Below are 20,282 nucleotides of genomic sequence, written 5' to 3' on the forward strand. Positions count from 1 at the left end.
CAACAACATCACTGTCACTTCCCAACACTCCAACAACACCACTGGCTCTCCTCAACACTCCAACAATATCACTGTCCCTCCCCAAAAATCCAACATCACTGTCACTCGTCAACACGCCAATAACATCACTGTCAGTCCCCAGTACTCCATCACACTGTCGCTCCCCAACACTCCATCATTACTGATGCTTCCCAACACTCTAGCAACATCACTGTTACTCCCCAAAACTACAGCAAACTTACAGCCACTCCCAACACTCCAACACCACTGAAACACTCGAGGACTCGTATATCACTGACACTCCCCTACACTCCAACAACACGGACACCCCCCAACACACCAGAAACATTACTGTCATTCCCCAACACCCGAACATCACTGACACTCCCCAACATTCTGATAACTTCTCTGTCAATTCTCAGCACTTCAAACAACATCACTGTCATTCCGCAACCCTCCAACAGCTTTGTCACTCCCCAACACTGCAGAATCACTGTCACTCCCCAACACTACAACTTCACTGTCACACCCCAACACTCCAACAGCACCACTGTCACTCCCCAACACCCCAATATCACTGTCAGTCCCCAACACTCCAACACCACTGAAACTTTCCAACACTCTAACATCACTGTCATACCCCAACACACCAAGATCACTGTCACCCCCCAACACACCAACAAGTGTCACTCCCCAACACTCCAACAGAACTGTCACTCCCCAACTCTCCAAAATCATCAGTTTTGCACCCCAAAATTCCAACATCACTATCTCTCCCCAATACTCCAACATAACTGATACTCCCCAACACTCCAACAACATCACTGTAATTCCCCAACACTCCAACATCATTGTCCCTCCCTAACACTCCAACATTACTGACCCTTCCCAAAACTCCAGAAACATCACTGTCACTCCCTAACACTCCAACACCACTGAAACTCTCCTACCCTCTAAAATCACTGTCACTCCCCAACACTTCAACCTTACTGTCACTCCCCAACACTCCAACACCACTGAAACTTTCCAACACTCTAACATCTCTGTCATGCCCCAACACTCTAACATCACTGTCACTCCTCAACACGCCAATAACATCACTGTCAGTCCCCAATACTCCAACAACATGTCCCTCCCCAACACTCCATCATTACTGACGCTTCCTAACAATCTAGCAACATCACTGTTACTCCTCAACACAACAGCAAACTCACTGTCGCTCCCAAATCTCCAACACCACTGAAAAACTCCAGGACTCCAACAGCACTGTCACTCCCCAACACTCCAACAACATCAATTTCGCACCCCAACATTCCAACATCACTATCTCTCCCCAACACTCTAACATAACTGATACGCCCTAACACTCCAACTACATCACTGTAACTACCCAACACACCAACATCACTGTAACTCCCTAACAATCCAACATTACTGACCCTTCCCAAAACTCCAGAAATATCACTGTCACTCCTCAACACTCCAGCAACCTCACTGCCACTCCCCAACACTCCAACACCACTGAAACTCACCAACACTCTAAAATCACTGTCACTCCCCAACATTTCAACCTCACTGTCACTCCCCAACACTCCAACACCACTGAAACATTCCAAAAACTCTAATATCACTGTCATACCCCAACACCCCAACATCACTGACACCCCCAACATTCTGATAACTTCACTGTCGCTCCTCAGCACTTCAAATATCATCACTGCCACTCCCCAACCCACCAACAGCACCACTGTCAATCCCCAGCTCCCCAATATCACTGTCACTTCCCAACGTTCCAACAACACTATCTCTCCCCAACACTCCAACATAACTGACGCACCCCAACACTCCAGCAACATCACTGTAACTCCCCAAAACTGCAGCAACATCACTGTCACTCCACGAAACTCCAACAACATCATTGTCCCTCCCTAACACTCCAACAGCACCACTGTCACTCCCTAACGTTCCAACATCACTGACAGTCCCCAACACTCCAAAATCAATGACACCCCCAACACGCCAAAATCACTGTCACTCCCCAAAATTCTAACAACATCAGTTTCACACCCCAACATTCCAACATCACTATCTCTACCCAACACTCAAACATACCTGATACTCCTCAACACTGCAACAACAATACTGTCACTCCGCACACTCAACAACACCACAGTCACTCAACAACACTCCAACATCACTGTCACTCCTCAACACTCCATTAACATCACTGTCACTCGCCAAAACTCCCACATCACTGTCACTCCTCAACACGCCAATAACATCACTGTCAGTCCCCAATGCTCCAACAAACTGTCCCTTCCCAACACTCCATCATTACTGACACTTCCCAACACTCTAGCAACATCACTGTTACTCCCCAACAATACAGCAAACTCACTGCCACTCCCAACAATCCAACACCACTGCAACACTCCAGGACTCGAACATCACTGTCACTCCCCTACACTCCAAAAGCATTGTCATTCTCCAACACTCCAGGGTCACTGTCACTCCCCAACACTTCAACTACATCACTGTCACACCCCAACACTCCAACAGCACCACTGTCAATCCCCAACACCCCAACATCACTGTAACTCCCCAACACTCCAGCAATCTCCCTGCCACTCCCCAACACTTCAACTCACTTCCAATCCCCAACATTTCAACTCACTTCCAATCCCCAACACTCCAACACCACTGAAACTCTCCAACATTCTAAATTCACTGTCCCTCCCCAACATTTCAACCTCACTGTCACTCCCCAACACTCCAACTTCAATGAGACTCCCCAACATTCCAACATCATGTCACTCCCAAAAACTCTAACAATATCAATGTCACTCCCCAACACCTCAACATCACTGTCACTCCCCAACACTCCAACATCACTGTCACTCCCCAACACTCCAACATCACTGTCACTCCCCAACACTCCAACATCACTGTCACTCCCCAACACTCCAACATCACTGTCACTCCCCAACACTCCAACATCACTGTCACTCCCCAACACTCCAACATCATTGTCACTCCCCAACACTCCAACGTCACTGTCACTTCCCAACACTCCAACATCACTTACACTCCCCAACACTTCAACATCACTGTCATTCCCCAACACTCCAACGACATTACTGTCAATCCACAACTCTCCAACGACACCACTGTCACTCAAAAACACTCCAACATCACAGTCACTCCCCAACACTCCAATAATATCACTGTCACTCCCAAAAACTCCAACATCACTGTCACTCCTCAACACGCCAATAACATCACAGTCACTCCCCAATACACCAAAACACTGTCCCTCCCCAACACTCCATCAATACTGACACTTCCCAACACTCTAGCAACATCACAGTTACTCACCAACAATACAGAAAACTCACAGGCTCTCCCAACACTCCAACACCATTGAAACTCTCCAAGACTCTAACATCGCTGTCACTCGCCTACACTCCAACATCATGGACACCCCCCAACACACCAGCAACAGCACTGTCACTCCCCAACATTCCAAAAGCACTGTCTCTGCTCCATACTCCAGCAACATCACTGCCACTCCCCAACACTCCTACATTATTGACACTTCCCAACATACCTACATCATCGTCATTCCCCAACACTCCAACAACACCGCTTTCACTCCTCAACACTCCAATAATATCACTGTCGCTCCCCAAAAATCCAACATCACTGTCGCTCCTCAAGACTCCAACAACATCAATGTCCCTCCCTAACATTCCAACATCACCACTGTCACTCCGCAACACTCCAACATCACTGACACTCCCCAACACTCCAACATCAGTGACACTCCCCAACACCCCAACATCACTGATACTCCCCAACTTTCTGATAACTTCACTGTCACTCCTCAGCTCTTCAAACAACACCATTGTCACTCCCCAACCCTCCAACAGCACTGTCACTCACCAACACTCCAGGATCACTGTCACTCCCCAACATTACAACAACATCACTGTCCCTCCCTAACATTCCAACATCACCAATGTCACTCCCCAACACTCCAACATCACTGACACTCCCCAACACTGCAACATCAGTGACAGTCCCCAACACCCCAACATCACTGACACTCCCAAACATTCTGATAACTTCGCTGTCACTCCTCAGCTCTTCAGACAACATCATTGTCACTCCCCAACACTCCAACAGCGTTGTCACTCCCCAACACTCCAGGATCACTGTCACTCCCCAACACTACAACAACATCACTGTCACAACACTACAAACGAACCTTACTGACCTTCCCCAACTATCTAACAACATCACTGTCACTCACCAGCACTCCAACTTCACTGTCACTCCTCAACACTCCAACATCACTGTCACTCCTCAACACTCCAACATCACTGTCACTCCTCAACACTCCAACAAAATTGCTGTCACTCCCCAAAACACCAATATCACTGTCACTGCTCAAATCTCCAACAACATCTCTGTCACACCTCAACACTCCAATGACATCACTGTCAGTCCCCAATACTCCAAGACACTGTCACTCCCCAACACTCCATCAATACTGACGCTTCCCAACACTCCAGCAACTTCACTGTTACTCCCCAACACTCCAGCAACCTCACAGGCACTCCCAACACTCCAACACCACTGAAACTCTCCAAAACTCTAACATCACTGTCACAACACTACACACGAACCTTACTGACCTTCCCCAACTCTCTAACAACATCACTGTCACTCCTCAACACTCCAACATCACTGTCACTCCTCAACACTCCAATAATATCACTGTCACTCGCCAAAACTCCCACATCACTGTCACTCGTCAACACGCCAATAACATCACTTTAATCCCCAATAATCCAACACACTGTCCCTCCCCAACACTCCATCATTACTGACGCTTCCCAACACTCTAGCAACATCACTGTTACTCCCTAATACTACAGCAAACTCACTGCCACTCCCAACACTCCAACACCACTGAAACACTCCAGGACTTGAACATCACTATCACTCCCCTACACCCCAACATCACTGCCACTCCCCAACACTTCAACTCATTTCCAATCCCCAACACTTCAATTCACTTCCAATCCCCAACACTCCAACACCACTGAAACTCTCCAACATTCTAAATTCACTGTCCTTCCCCAACATTTCAACCTCATTGTCACTCCCCAACACTCCAACTTCAATGAGACTCCCCAACATTCCAACATCATGTCACTCCCCAAAACTCTAACAATATCAATGTCACTCCCCAACACCTCAACATCATTGTCACTCCCCAACACTCCAACATCACTGTCACTCCCCAACACTCCAACATCACTGTCACTCCCCAACACTCCAACATCACTGTCACTCCCCAACACTCCAACATCACTGTCACTCCCCAACACTCCAACATCACTGTCACTCCCCAACGCTCCAACATCACTGTCACTCCCCAACGCTCCAACATCACTGTCACTCCCCAACACTCCAACATCATTGTCACTCCCCAACACTCCAACATCACTGTCACTTCCCAACACTCCAACATCATTGTCACTCCCCAACACTCCAACATCACTGTCACTTCCCAACACTCCAACATCACTTACACTCCCCAACACTTCAACATCACTGTCATTCCCCAACACTCCAACGACATTACTGTCACTCCCCAACACTCCAACAGCACCACTGTCAATCACCAACACCCCAATATCACTGTCACACCCCAACACTCCAACAAAACTGTCACTCCCCAACACTCCAACAACATCAGTTTCACACCCCAACATTCCAACAACATCACTATCTCTCCCCAACACTCAAAAATAACTGATATTCCCCAAGACTCCAACAACATCACTGCAACTCCCCAACACTCCAACATTACTGACCCTTCCCAAAACTCCAGAAATATCACTCTCCCTCCCTAACACTCCAACAACACTGTCACTCCCCAACACTCCAACAACATCAGCTTCACACCCCAACATTCCAACATCAATATCTCTCCCCAACACTCCAAAATATCTGATACTCCCCAACACTCCAACAGCATCACTGTCACTCGCCAAAATTCCCACATCACTGTCACTCGTCAACACGCCAATAACATCACTTTAATCCCCAATACTCCAACACACTGTCCCTCCCCAACACTCCATCATTACTGACGCTTCCCAACACTCTAGCAACATCACTGTTACTCCCTAATACTACAGCAAACTCACTGCCACTCCCAACACTCCAACACCACTGAAACACTCCAGGACTCGAACATCACTATCACTCCCCTACACCCCAACATCACTGTAACTCCCCAACACTCCAGCAACCTCCCTGACACTCCCCAACACTTCAACTCACTTCCAATCCCCAACACTCCAACACCACTGAAACTCTCCAACATTCTAAATTCACTGTCCCTCCCCAACATTTCAACCTCACTGTCACTCCCCAACACTCCAACTTCAATGAGACTCCCCAACATTCCAACATCATGTCACTCCCTAAAACACTAACAATATCACTGTCACTCCCCAACACCTCAACATCACTGTCACTCCCCAACACTCCAACATCACTGTCACTCCCCAACACTCCAACATCACTGTCACTCCCCAACACTCCAACATCACTGTCACTCCCCAACACTCCAACATCACTGTCACTCCCCAACACTCCAACATCACTGACACTCCCAAACATTCTGATAACTTCGCTGTCACTCCTCAGCTCTTCAGACAACATCATTGTCACTCCCCAACACTCCAACAGCGTTGTCACTCCCCAACACTCCAGGATCACTGTCACTCCCCAACACTACAACAACATCACTGTCACAACACTACAAACGAACCTTACTGACCTTCCCCAACTCTCTAACAACATCACTGTCACTCACCAGCACTCCAACTTCACTGTCACTCCTCAACACTCCAACATCACTGTCACTCCTCAACACTCCAACATCACTGTCACTCCTCAACACTCCAACAAAATTGCTGTCACTCCCCAAAACACCAATATCACTGTCACTGCTCAAATCTCCAACAACATCTCTGTCACACCTCAACACTCCAATGACATCACTGTCAGTCCCCAATACTCCAAGACACTGTCACTCCCCAACACTCCATCAATACTGACGCTTCCCAACACTCCAGCAACTTCACTGTTACTCCCCAACACTCCAGCAACCTCACAGGCACTCCCAACACTCCAACACCACTGAAACTCTCCAAAACTCTAACATCACTGTCACAACACTACACACGAACCTTACTGACCTTCCCCAACTCTCTAACAACATCACTGTCACTCCTCAACACTCCAACATCACTGTCACTCCTCAACACTCCAATAATATCACTGTCACTCGCCAAAACTCCCACATCACTGTCACTCGTCAACACGCCAATAACATCACTTTAATCCCCAATAATCCAACACACTGTCCCTCCCCAACACTCCATCATTACTGACGCTTCCCAACACTCTAGCAACATCACTGTTACTCCCTAATACTACAGCAAACTCACTGCCACTCCCAACACTCCAACACCACTGAAACACTCCAGGACTTGAACATCACTATCACTCCCCTACACCCCAACATCACTGCCACTCCCCAACACTTCAACTCATTTCCAATCCCCAACACTTCAATTCACTTCCAATCCCCAACACTCCAACACCACTGAAACTCTCCAACATTCTAAATTCACTGTCCTTCCCCAACATTTCAACCTCATTGTCACTCCCCAACACTCCAACTTCAATGAGACTCCCCAACATTCCAACATCATGTCACTCCCCAAAACTCTAACAATATCAATGTCACTCCCCAACACCTCAACATCATTGTCACTCCCCAACACTCCAACATCACTGTCACTCCCCAACACTCCAACATCACTGTCACTCCCCAACACTCCAACATCACTGTCACTCCCCAACACTCCAACATCACTGTCACTCCCCAACACTCCAACATCACTGTCACTCCCCAACGCTCCAACATCACTGTCACTCCCCAACGCTCCAACATCACTGTCACTCCCCAACACTCCAACATCATTGTCACTCCCCAACACTCCAACATCACTGTCACTTCCCAACACTCCAACATCATTGTCACTCCCCAACACTCCAACATCACTGTCACTTCCCAACACTCCAACATCACTTACACTCCCCAACACTTCAACATCACTGTCATTCCCCAACACTCCAACGACATTACTGTCACTCCCCAACACTCCAACAGCACCACTGTCAATCACCAACACCCCAATATCACTGTCACACCCCAACACTCCAACAAAACTGTCACTCCCCAACACTCCAACAACATCAGTTTCACACCCCAACATTCCAACAACATCACTATCTCTCCCCAACACTCAAAAATAACTGATATTCCCCAAGACTCCAACAACATCACTGCAACTCCCCAACACTCCAACATTACTGACCCTTCCCAAAACTCCAGAAATATCACTCTCCCTCCCTAACACTCCAACAACACTGTCACTCCCCAACACTCCAACAACATCAGCTTCACACCCCAACATTCCAACATCAATATCTCTCCCCAACACTCCAAAATATCTGATACTCCCCAACACTCCAACAGCATCACTGTCACTCGCCAAAATTCCCACATCACTGTCACTCGTCAACACGCCAATAACATCACTTTAATCCCCAATACTCCAACACACTGTCCCTCCCCAACACTCCATCATTACTGACGCTTCCCAACACTCTAGCAACATCACTGTTACTCCCTAATACTACAGCAAACTCACTGCCACTCCCAACACTCCAACACCACTGAAACACTCCAGGACTCGAACATCACTATCACTCCCCTACACCCCAACATCACTGTAACTCCCCAACACTCCAGCAACCTCCCTGACACTCCCCAACACTTCAACTCACTTCCAATCCCCAACACTCCAACACCACTGAAACTCTCCAACATTCTAAATTCACTGTCCCTCCCCAACATTTCAACCTCACTGTCACTCCCCAACACTCCAACTTCAATGAGACTCCCCAACATTCCAACATCATGTCACTCCCTAAAACACTAACAATATCACTGTCACTCCCCAACACCTCAACATCACTGTCACTCCCCAACACTCCAACATCACTGTCACTCCCCAACACTCCAACATCACTGTCACTCCCCAACACTCCAACATCACTGTCCCTCCCTAAATCTCCAACCTTATTGGCCCTTCCCAAAACTCCAGAAATATCACTCTCACTCCCCAACACTCCAGCAACCTCACTGCCACTCCCCAACACTCCAACACCACTGAAACTCTCCAACACTCTAAAATCACTGTCACTCCCCAACACTTCAACCTCACTGTCACTCCCCAAAACTCCAACATCAATGACACTCCCCAACACTCTAACATCACTGTCCTACCCCAACACTCCAACATCACTGTGTCTCCCCAACACTCCAACAACATCAGTTTCACAGCCCAACACTCCAACAGCACTGTCACTCCCCAACACTTGAACATAACTGATGATCCCCAACACTCCAACAACATCACTGTCACTCCCCAATACTCCAACAACATCACTGTCACTCCCCACCACTCCTACATCACTGTCACTCCCCAACACTCCAAGATCACTGTTACTCCCTAACACTCCAAGATCACTGTTACTCCCTAACACTCCAAGATCACTTTCAGTCCTCAACACTCCAACAGCATCACTGTCACTCCCCAACACTCCAGCATCAGTGTCACTCCCCAACACTACAACAACATCACTGTCACTCTCCAACACTCCAACATCACTGTCACTCCCCAACACTACAACAACATCACTGTCACTCCCCAAAACTCCAACATGACTGTCACTCCCCAAAATTCCAACAACATCACTGTCCCTCCCTAACTTCCACAGCACCACTGTCACTCCACAACACTCCAACACCACTTACAGTCCCCAACATTCTGATAACTTCACTGTCACTCCTCAGCACTTTAGACAACATCACTGTCACTCCCCCAACACTCCAACAGCACCACTGTCACTCCCCAACACACAAACATCACTGTCACTCCCCAACACTCCACATCACTGCTTCTCCACAACACTCCAACAGCACTGTTACTCCCAAACACACCAACAACATCACATTCAATCCCCAACACACCAACACCATTGACACTCCCCACAAGTCCAACATAACTGTCATTCACCAACACTCCAACAGCTCTGTCACTCCCCAACACTCCAACATAACTGACGTTCCTCGACATTCCAACAACATTACTGTTATTCACCAACACTCCAACCTCACTGTCACTCCCCAACACCCCAACATCCCTGACACACCACAACACTCCAACAAAATTACTGTCACTCCCCAAATCTCCAACATGACTGACACTCCCCAACACTCCAACAACATCACTGTCAATCCCCAGCACTCAAACACCACTGTCACTCCCCAACACTCCAACATCCCTGACACTCCCCATCACTCCTACAACATCACTGTCACTCCTCAACACTCCGACAACACTGTCACTCCGCAACACTCCAACATCATTGACACTCCCCAACATTCTGATAACTTCACTGTCACTCCCCAGCACTTCAAACAACATCATTCTCACTCCCCAACACTCCAACATCGCTGACAATCCCCAAAACCCCAACATAACTAACACTCCCCAACTCTCCAACAACTTCACTGGCATTCCCCAACACTCCAACGTCACTCTCACTCCCGAAATTTCCAACATCACTGACACTACCCAACACTCCAATAACATCACTGTCACTCCCCAACTGTCCAACATCACTCTCACTCCCCAATATTCCAACATCACTGACACTCCCCAAGACTCCAAGTTCGCTATCACTCCCCAACACTCCAACGTCACTCTCACTCTCCAACACTCCAACATGACTAACACTCCCCAACACTCCAACAATATCACTGTCAATCCCCAACACTCCAACATCACTGTCACTTCCCCAACACTCCAACATCACTGTCACTTCCCCAACACTCCAACAACATCTCTGTCATTCCCCAACACTCCAACAGCAATGTCACTTTGCAACACTCCAAAATCACTGTCACTCTCCACACTCTGACTTGATGTTTGCCATTGACTACCCACTCTCTCTACATCACTGTCTTTACAAACCCCTTCCATCAAAGCCCCAGTGCCTACCTTATACCAGCTGACTGCTCGGTAATCGTGTTGCTCCAGCCGTGTGGCTGTGCAGGGTAGTGTGGCTGTTTCTGTACACCGGGCTGTTATAGAGTTCCATACTGCGGAGATGGCTGGTGTGAGACAGAGTAAGAGCAGCACTGTCCACTGGTGAGTAAACTCTGTGGATAACAAAAGAAAATTATTACAGAGGGTCACACTGTCCAACATGAGTTGTGGTCTCCTTCTTGAATAGAGTTCAGGAGGGACCAGTCACATTCTCTATTGTTTATCTGGGAATTGAGGCCAGGATTCTTGGCAGGTCATTTGACCATGGGAGACATCACAACACATCTGTTTCCCTTGCTCCCTATGGTTATTACTGGGAGGTCATCAGGAGACAGAGATAGAGTCAACATTGAGCAGCTTACGTCTTGCAGTTTCGTTCCGCCTTGCGTCTATGCATAGGGCTATCGAGGGACATTATTCGCTGCTGGGGGTGATTATGAACCTTGCAGAAAGCCCTCATACACTGGGCCTAATTTATCTGGAGCTGGATATCTCATGTGTATGCTGGGTATCTCACTATGTCCACTGTGTATCTCAGTGTGTACACTGGGTATCTCATTGTGTCCCTGTGTATCTTACTGTGTACACTGGGTATTCCACTGTATTCCTGCTTATCTCACTTGTACACTGGGTATCTCACTGTGTCCCTGCGTATCTCACAGTGTACATTGTGTATCTCAGTGTGTACACTGTGTATCTCATTGTGTACACTGGGTGTCTCATTGTGTCCACTGGGTACTACACTGTGTACACAGGATATCTCACTGTATACAGGGTATCTCACTGTGTACATTGTTGGTTAGACATCGGGCTCATCCCAGATTTGCACAAAGTCTGGTAGTGGGCAGGAAAAAAAGTTGTTTTACCTGCCGGACTCAATGGCGGGTTTTTGTGCCATATTGTCCCATTCCCACCTCATTAATTATGCAGCGAAAGGAAACACGCCGTCTTACTGATGGGTGGCCTCTGATTTGGCCTCCATGCTGTTACTTCATAGGTCGCCATATTTAAACTGTAGCCACGTGCACACTTCTCAATGCTTGCAGCCCAGGACCGGTCTGGTGAAGACCTGGCCCTGAAAGCCAAGAAGAGTGTAACCCTCCCCGATTCAGTGATGCACGCGTGGGACACCTTCTGGATGCCGTGCAGGCCCACTGCGATGTCCTCTACCCCTGCTCTGACCACAGGAGGCCCATCGGTCTCATCACTCTGGCAAAGGAGGCGGGACAGCGGTGATTAGCGCCAATGCTGCACACAAGAGGTTGGCCATCTAGTGCTGAAAACAGATGAATGATCTCATCCGTGCAGCCAGGGTAAGGCAACCATCACATCACTTTAAACTCTCACAAGGCCAAGACACATTCACTGGCACCTCACTCACTGCCAACTCAAGGGACATCACCACCCATTCTCACACATGCCCTCACATCTCCATCTGGCCTCATCTCCTCTAGAGACCACCTCACCAGCCCTCACCATCTTGAGGCCACTTGCACAGATCGACATGTCCCCACACACACACCCTGGGATATCTCCCTTCCCCAGTACAGCCCTCGCCCTGCAGCCTCTTCCTTGCCTGAGGCCACTTCTCTCCCTTCCCCAAGCAAGCCCTAGCCCTGCAGCCATTGGAAGGCCACCCCTGCCTTATGGCAGGGCTGGTAGGTAGAGACCTGCCCGAGAACCCTCCTGAAAGTGCTGTGGTGCTGCCTATGAAGCCTGGTGCTGATACCGCGAGTGCTGCTTGAAGCAAACATAACTTGAAATCCTGGGCGAAGTGCAGCTCACCAGGTGCACGGATGATCCAGCGCGGGGTGGGGGTCTGGTGAGCAGGGCTTATAATGAGATACTAAAGTATTGAAATGAGATTCCCAAATCATGGCAGCAGGAAACGTGGCCCAGATTGACAGGCGGAGCAAACAATCACAAACTGCTTTCATAACGACGTGAAACCGATTTTTGGCTGTCTGACCATATTGTGGCCTACTCCCCCCCACCCCCAACATTGCCTAACGTGGGACAAACAATTGGTCAAAGCTCACTCAGTACACAGAGATCTCAATAAAAGACACAATAAGTCCACTCTTCCTCAGTACAGCCAAACTCATCTCATGTCACTGACACGCCCAACACCAAGATCCCCGTTTTATAAGCAACTCCCTCAAATAGAGGCTGTCAAGTTCTGGAGCTGTTTCAGTCCCGGCCCGAAATATCAGCAGAATTCAACAGAATGAGTGTTAAACACAGCAAGCTAGGACGAGAGATGCCACTCACCATCCAGTCCCTGCTTCATATTTGCTTCAAATTATGAAACTTCCTGTTCGAGCCTGAGTTTGACTGATCACCGCTGGTCACAGTTCTCACCACAATATCTCGAAACTCTGGCAGCGGAACTTTTATATTCGATTCAGAATGTGGGTGTCACTGAAGAGGCTGGTGTTTTCTGCCTACCTCGAGTTAGCCTGGATATGTAAAGGCAGGGAACTCACTGCAGTCTTGTGTCCTCTCCATTTCACAAGAGCTGGAAACAGGGACAAGGGGTAGACAGAAATTGTGTCTTGATGCAATTAGAATAGAAATCATAGGATCATAGAGGGAGGTAATTCAGTCCATCTTGCTTGGTCTGGCTCTTTAAATGACCTATCTAATGTCTTCGTTTCCTCCAATCTTTCCCCGTCAAAAGGTAAATGTAATTCATTATTTATCAAATTCCCTTTATAAAGTCACCACTAAATCTGCTTCTACTACCCTCTTAGGCAGCACATGCCAGATCACAACAACTTGCTGTGTAAACAAATTCTGACTTCCGGTTCTTTGCCAACCTGTATCCTCTTGTTGCCAACCCTTCTGCCATTGGCAACACTTCCTTCTTATATATCTGTTATTCTGATACCTCTTTTAAAGCTCCTCTTAACTTTCTCTACTCTAAGGAGACCAACCCCAGTTTCTCCATGTAACAGAAGTGACTTATCCCTGCTATTTTATTTTGATTCATCCCAGGATGTGGGCATCACTCACAAGGGCAGCATTTACTGCCATCCCTCATTGCCCTCGAGAAGGGAATGGTGAGCCATTACCTTCTTGAATACAACTGAATGGTTTGCTAGGTCAGTTGACAGTTACATTGCTGTCGGTCTGGAGTCACATGCCGGCTGGTCCAGGTAAGGACAACAGATTTCCTTCTCTAAAGGACGTTAGTGAACTGTATGGGTTTTTCAGCAATCTGGTCATTTCATGGTCACCGTTGCTGAGACTAGCTTCCTAAAGTGTGGACATATCTTCCAGACTGGGTTTGCCGCAGGTGGTGAGGGAACCAACAAAAGGGAAAAACCTACTTGACCTCATCCTCACCAACCTGCCTGTCGCAGATGAATCTGACTATGACAGTATCGGCAGGAGTTAGCATTGCATAGTCCTTGTGGAGAAAAAGTCCCATCTTCACATTGAGGATACCCTCCATCGTGTTTTGTGGCACTATCACCATGCTGAATGGGATAGATTTTGAGTAGATCTAGCAACTCAACACGGGGCATCTATGAGGTGCTGTGGGCTATCAGTAGTAGCAGAATTGTATTCAACCACAATCTGTAACCTCATGACCCAGCATATCCCCCTCTTTACCATTACCACCAAGCTGGGGATCAACCCTGGTTTGGTGAAGAGTGCAGGAGGGCATGCCAGGAGCAGCACCAGGCATACCTAAAAATGAAGACACAGGACTACAGACAAGATAAGCTGTCCAAACAGTTTGATGGTGAGTGAGGGTTTAATCAATGCAGTTGGTGAGGGACTGAGGTCTAGATGGAGTGTTAGTGAGAGACAGTGATCTAGAGCCAGTGTTTCTCAAGCCAGTGTCTGCAGATGGTCTGAGCTGGGAGGTGAGAGCAGAGTGCGGCCTTTATGCACATAGTGCAGTGTGGGCTGACTGGCTCATCTGGGAGAGGTGCATGTCTGGAGAAGAGCTGAGTGATGCAGGAACATCAGCAGGTAGTCCCACAGTTACCAAGGCAGCTGGTGAGCAACAAGTGAGTTCAGCCTTGTTCATGAAGACAAGAGAGTTTTTAAAAAATTACTTAAGCCAAAAAACCGTTACCAAAATACAAGTTCATCTAGATGTTACGAGCATTATTTCATATTATAATATGAGATAATAATATAATATGAAATGAATACTCATCCATTTGAAAAGGGGTCCTTGAACCAAAAGAGTTTGAGACAGAAGGTTTAGTAATGACAGATCTTGCCTCAGGATTGGGTCAGGAAGTAATAGGAGAGGGGTGATGGGATTGGGTGAGGGGGTTGAGTGAGTGATGATGGGATTGGGTGAGGGATGATGAGATTTGGGAAGTGGGTGATGGGATTGGTTGGCATTTGGGAAGGGGATGATGGAAATGGGTGAGATGAGATGAGATGGGATAGGGGGAGGGGGTGATGGAATTGGTGGGGGATGATGGAATTTGGTAAGGGGATGATGGGATTGGGTGGAGATGATGGGTCTTAGGAAGGGGGGTCATAGGATTGGGTGGAGGATGGTGGAATTTGGGGGAGGGGGTAACAGGAATGGGGAAGGGGGTTGACCAGATTGGGTGAGGGATGATGGGATTGGGTGAGGGATGATGGAATTTGGGAAAGGGTTGATGAATTGGGTGGGGATGGTGAGATTTAGGAAGGGGGATGATGAGATTGGGTGGGGGCTGGTGGGATTTGGGGAAAGGGGTAACGGGATTGGGTGAGGGATGATGGGATATGAGGAGTGGGTGATGGTATTTGAGTGGGGAATTAATCTGCTCAGAGGTTCAGTAGAATCGGGTTAGTTTCTGATTTATTGTAAACGGAAATGGAAACTTTAGACCAGAAACCACAAACTGGAGAGAGATCCAACAGGAAGTCAGCACTGACCTTTGAAGAATCGAAACTTGAAACGATTTGTTTCAATTCTGAATGAGCCCATCACATTCGCCCGGAACAGGAGCACTGCCCGGATCAAAGAGGCAGTGATTCTAAATGGGGGGTTTGTGTGTGGGGTTGGAGGGGAGCATTGTGACGGGATAAGATGAAGAGAAGGAGACTGCAGAATAAGATCCAAAGATGACTGAAAGGGAGATTGGGATTTGGACAGTGGGATGTGGAACAGCTTGTGGATGGAAGCAGGGGATATGAATCAGCATAGTCAGGGAGCAGGGGTACAACAATTAGCCAAGTAATAATGGAGCTTCAGTATGATGACTGATGTCGGGAAGGAGCTGGACAATATGCGAGGGTATGAAGGAATAACAGTCAGCAGGGACTGAAAGTTCACCTCAGAGTCAGTGATGACAAAAGACTTGTCAGGGAGACAGAAGTCAAGTGGGTTTGGTACAGGAGTAAACGGAAATTGATCCAAGAGAGAAGGAAGGAAATTAATAGGGAAAGGAGCAGACTGCAGAAGAAACATGCAACTAAGGAGAGCAGGAGAGAGTATGGAGATCTGGGGAGAGAATAAGGGGAGAGTAAGGAGAGCAGGAGAGGGAGTAAGAAGAGCAGGAGAGAGAGTAAGGGGAGAGGACGGAGAGCAGGAGAGAGAGTATGGAGAGCAGGAGAGAGTAAGGAGAGCAGGAGAGGGAGTAAGAAGAGCAGGAGAGAGAGTAAGGGGAGAGGACGGAGAGCAAGAGAGAGAGTATGGAGAGCAGGAGAGAGTAAGGAGAGCAGGAGAGAGTAAGGAGAGCAGGAAAGAGTAAGGGGAGCATGAGAGAGTAAGGAGAGCAGGGGAGAGTAAGGAGAGCAGGAAAGAGTAAGGAGAGCAGGAAAGAGTAAGGAGAGCAGGAAAGAGTAAGGGGAGCATGAGAGAGTAAGGAGAGCAGGGGAGAGTAAGGAGAGCAGGAGAGAGAAAGGAGAGCAGGAAAAAGTAAGGGGAGCATTAAAGAGTAAGGAGAGCAGGAGAGAGTAAGGAGAGCAGAAGAGATTAAGGAGAGCAGAAGAGAGTAAGGAGAGCAGGAAAGAGTAAGGGGAGCATGAGAGAGTAAGGAGAGAAGGTGAGAGTAAGGAGAGCAGGGGAGAGTAAGGAGAGAGTAAGGAGAGCAGGTGAGAGTAAGGAGAGCAGGGGAGAGTAAGGAGAGAATAGGGAGAGCAGGAGAGAGAAAGGAGAGCAGGAAAGAGTAAGGAGAGCAGAGGAGAGCAGGAGAGAGTAAGGAGAGCAGGTGAGAGTAAGGAGAGCAGGAGAGAGGGTATGGAGAGCAGGAGAGAGGGTATGGAGAGCAGAAGAGAGTAAGGAGAGCAGGAGAGAGTAAGGAGAGCAGGAGAGAGTAAGGAGAGCAGGAGAGAGAGTAAGGAGAGCAGGAGAGAGAGTAAGGAGAGCAGGAGAGAGTAAGGAGAGCAGGAGAGAGTAAGGAGAGCAGGAGAGAGGGTATGGAGAGCAGGAGAGAGGGTATGGAGAGCAGGAGAGAGTAAGGAGAGCAGGTGAGAGTAAGGAGAGCAGGTGAGAGTAAGGAGAGCAGGTGAGAGTAAGGAGAGCAGGTGAGAGTAAGGAGAGCAGAAAAGAGTAAGGAGAGCAGGAAAGAGTAAGGAGAGCAGGAAAGAGAGCAGGAAAGAGTAAGGGGAGCAGGAGAGAGTAAAGAGAGCAGAAGAGAGTAAGGAGAGCAGGAAAGAGTAAGGGGAGCAGGAGAGAGTAAAGAGAGCAGGAGAGAGTAAGAATTGTGGAGGAGCAGAATTATTTAGTGGGCCCTTGTACAAAAATCACAAAAAGCAAGTGGGCAGGCACAAAATGTATTCAATATGCGAGTGCAATCATGCCATAGAATCATAGTACTGTGCAGAAGCAGGCCATTCAGCACATCAAGTCTATACTTGCCATTTTGAAGGGCTATCTGGTTAGTTCCACTTCCCTGCTCTTTCCCCATATCTCTGCAACTTATCTGATTCTCTTTTGAATGTGACTATTGAATCACATCCTACCCGGCACCGCACTCCAAATCAGAGCCTTGTTGCCTGTGATTCCCATGTCAACCCTCTGGTTATCAGCCCTTCAGCCATTGGAAATACTTTCTCTTTATTTACTTTATCTAAACCACTCAATCTCAAACACCTCTCCTGAATCTTCCCTCAGGCTGTTCCTGAGAATAATTCCAGCTTCTCCAGTCTATCTATGTAACTAAAGTTCCTCATTTCTGGAAATGTTCTTGTGAATCTTTCCTACATTCTCTCTGAAACCTTCCCACCCTTCCTAAAGTGCATTAACCAGAGATAGCCACAATGCTGCAGATGGGCTGCAGTTAGTATTTCACACGGGTTTAGCACAACCACCTGGCTTTCGGACACTATTCCGATACCCAGGATCCCATACCTGTCCTGTCAGCTTCAAAGACCCATGTAAAAATATTCCCAGGTCTCTTCAAAGTTGTACAAAATTTAAATACAATTTAGTCTTTCCTTCAGCTCTCGCAATCATCACTAACACCCTGTCCTCACCCATGAATGAAACTCACCTGCCATTTGTCTCCCAATTCCACCAGCCTCTTCATGTTCTCCTGAAGTTTCCCAGCACACCCGCTGCTCCCGTCCACCATATCACCAAGGGCTCATGCATAAGCAAACATATGCCATTGTGCCCTGTTCCCCTATCTCCTAGTCATGTCATAATGTCCTGTACTCCTAGTTCCTAGTCACGTCAGCGTGCCCCGTACCCTGATTTCGCTGTCATGTCATCCTGCCGTGTAACACCATTTCCTAGTCGTCATCGTGTCCTGCACCCCTATTTCCTAATCATGTCATTGTGCGCTGTACCCCTATTTACTATTCATGTCATGGTGCCCTGTACCCTATTTCCTACTCACGTCATCATGCGCTGTGCCCCTGGGCAGCATTTTCCCGTTGGCGGGTAGGGACGGGGCCTGCATGCCGATGCGTAAAATGACGCACGGTGATGTCAGGCTGGCACCCCGATGTCACCGGCATTTAGATGTCATTTAGATTTTCAGTTCGGCGGGCACACAGCTGAGTTGGCTGCCCATCTGACGAATTGTCAAAGGCCTGTCAAAAACTAATTAAAACAATTAATTGAGCCAATTGAGCCTTAAGGTTGGTGGCGGCGGTGGGGGGAGAGAGAGAGCAGGCAAAGAGCCCAGGCGGCCTTTGCATATTTCATGGAACTTCATCCACGGGCAGGATGAGGTTTCATGAATCATTTAAAAAAAAATCAGTAAAATATTTTCCGGAATTTCATGAACATGTCCCAGCTCATGTGACACTGAAACAAATCTCCCCGAGGCAAATCTCCCTCTGTGCAGGGAATATCATCGTGCCCTCTACCCTTATTTCCTAGTCATGTCAATGTGCCCTCAGCCTCCATTTTCCTAGTCATGTCATCATGCCCTCTACCCCTATTTTCTAGCCATGTCACAGAATCACAGAATCACACAACGCAAAAGAATCCCTTTCAGCCCATCAAGTCTCGCCGGCACATGAGAAACACCTACCTAGTCCCATTTACCAGCGCTTGGCCCATAGCCTTGAATGTTATGACGTGCCAAGTGCTCATCCAGGTACTTTTTAAAGGATGTGAGGCAACCCGCCTCCACCACCCTCCCAGGCAGCACATTCTAGACCGTCACCACCCTCTGGGTAAAAAAGTTTTGCCTCACATTCCCCCTAAACCTCCTGCCCCTCACCTTGAACTTATGCCTCCTTGTGATTGACCCTTCAACTAAGGGGAACGGTTGCTCCCTATCCACCCTGTCCATGCCCCTCATAATCTTGTACACCTTGATCAGGTTGACCCTCAGTCTTCTCTGCTCCAAAGAAAACAACCCAAGTCTATCCAACCTCTCTTCATAACTTAAATGTTTCATCCCAGGCAACATCCTGGTGAATCTCCTCTGCAAACCCTCCAACGCAATTACATCCTTCCTATAATGTGGTGACCAGAACTGCACACAGTACTCCAGCTGTGGCCTCACCAAGGTTCTATACAACTCCAATATGACCTCCCTACTTTTGTAATTATTGCTTCAATTGATAAAGGCAAGTGTCCCATATGCCTTT

The 20,282-nt window shown here is 48.0% G+C and overlaps 1 protein-coding gene across 1 annotated transcript in view; it reads right to left on the bottom strand.

Moving 5' to 3' along the window:
* The window catches only part of LOC121287290, a 309,069-nt gene extending 295,445 nt beyond the window's left edge, over positions 1-13,624 (bottom strand). Inside the window, exons 1-2 of the mRNA XM_041205027.1 lie at positions 13,542-13,624; positions 11,223-11,383 (exon numbers count right to left, since the gene is read on the bottom strand). Of these exons, the coding sequence (XP_041060961.1) occupies positions 11,223-11,383; positions 13,542-13,560 (180 nt within the window). The 5' untranslated portion in view covers positions 13,561-13,624. The remainder of the gene's footprint in view (positions 1-11,222; positions 11,384-13,541) is intronic.
* Between the last annotated feature and the right edge of the window lie 6,658 nt (positions 13,625-20,282).

This window comes from Carcharodon carcharias, chromosome 14 (assembly GCF_017639515.1).
Source record: "Carcharodon carcharias isolate sCarCar2 chromosome 14, sCarCar2.pri, whole genome shotgun sequence".
Taxonomy (NCBI): Eukaryota; Metazoa; Chordata; class Chondrichthyes; order Lamniformes; family Lamnidae; genus Carcharodon; species Carcharodon carcharias.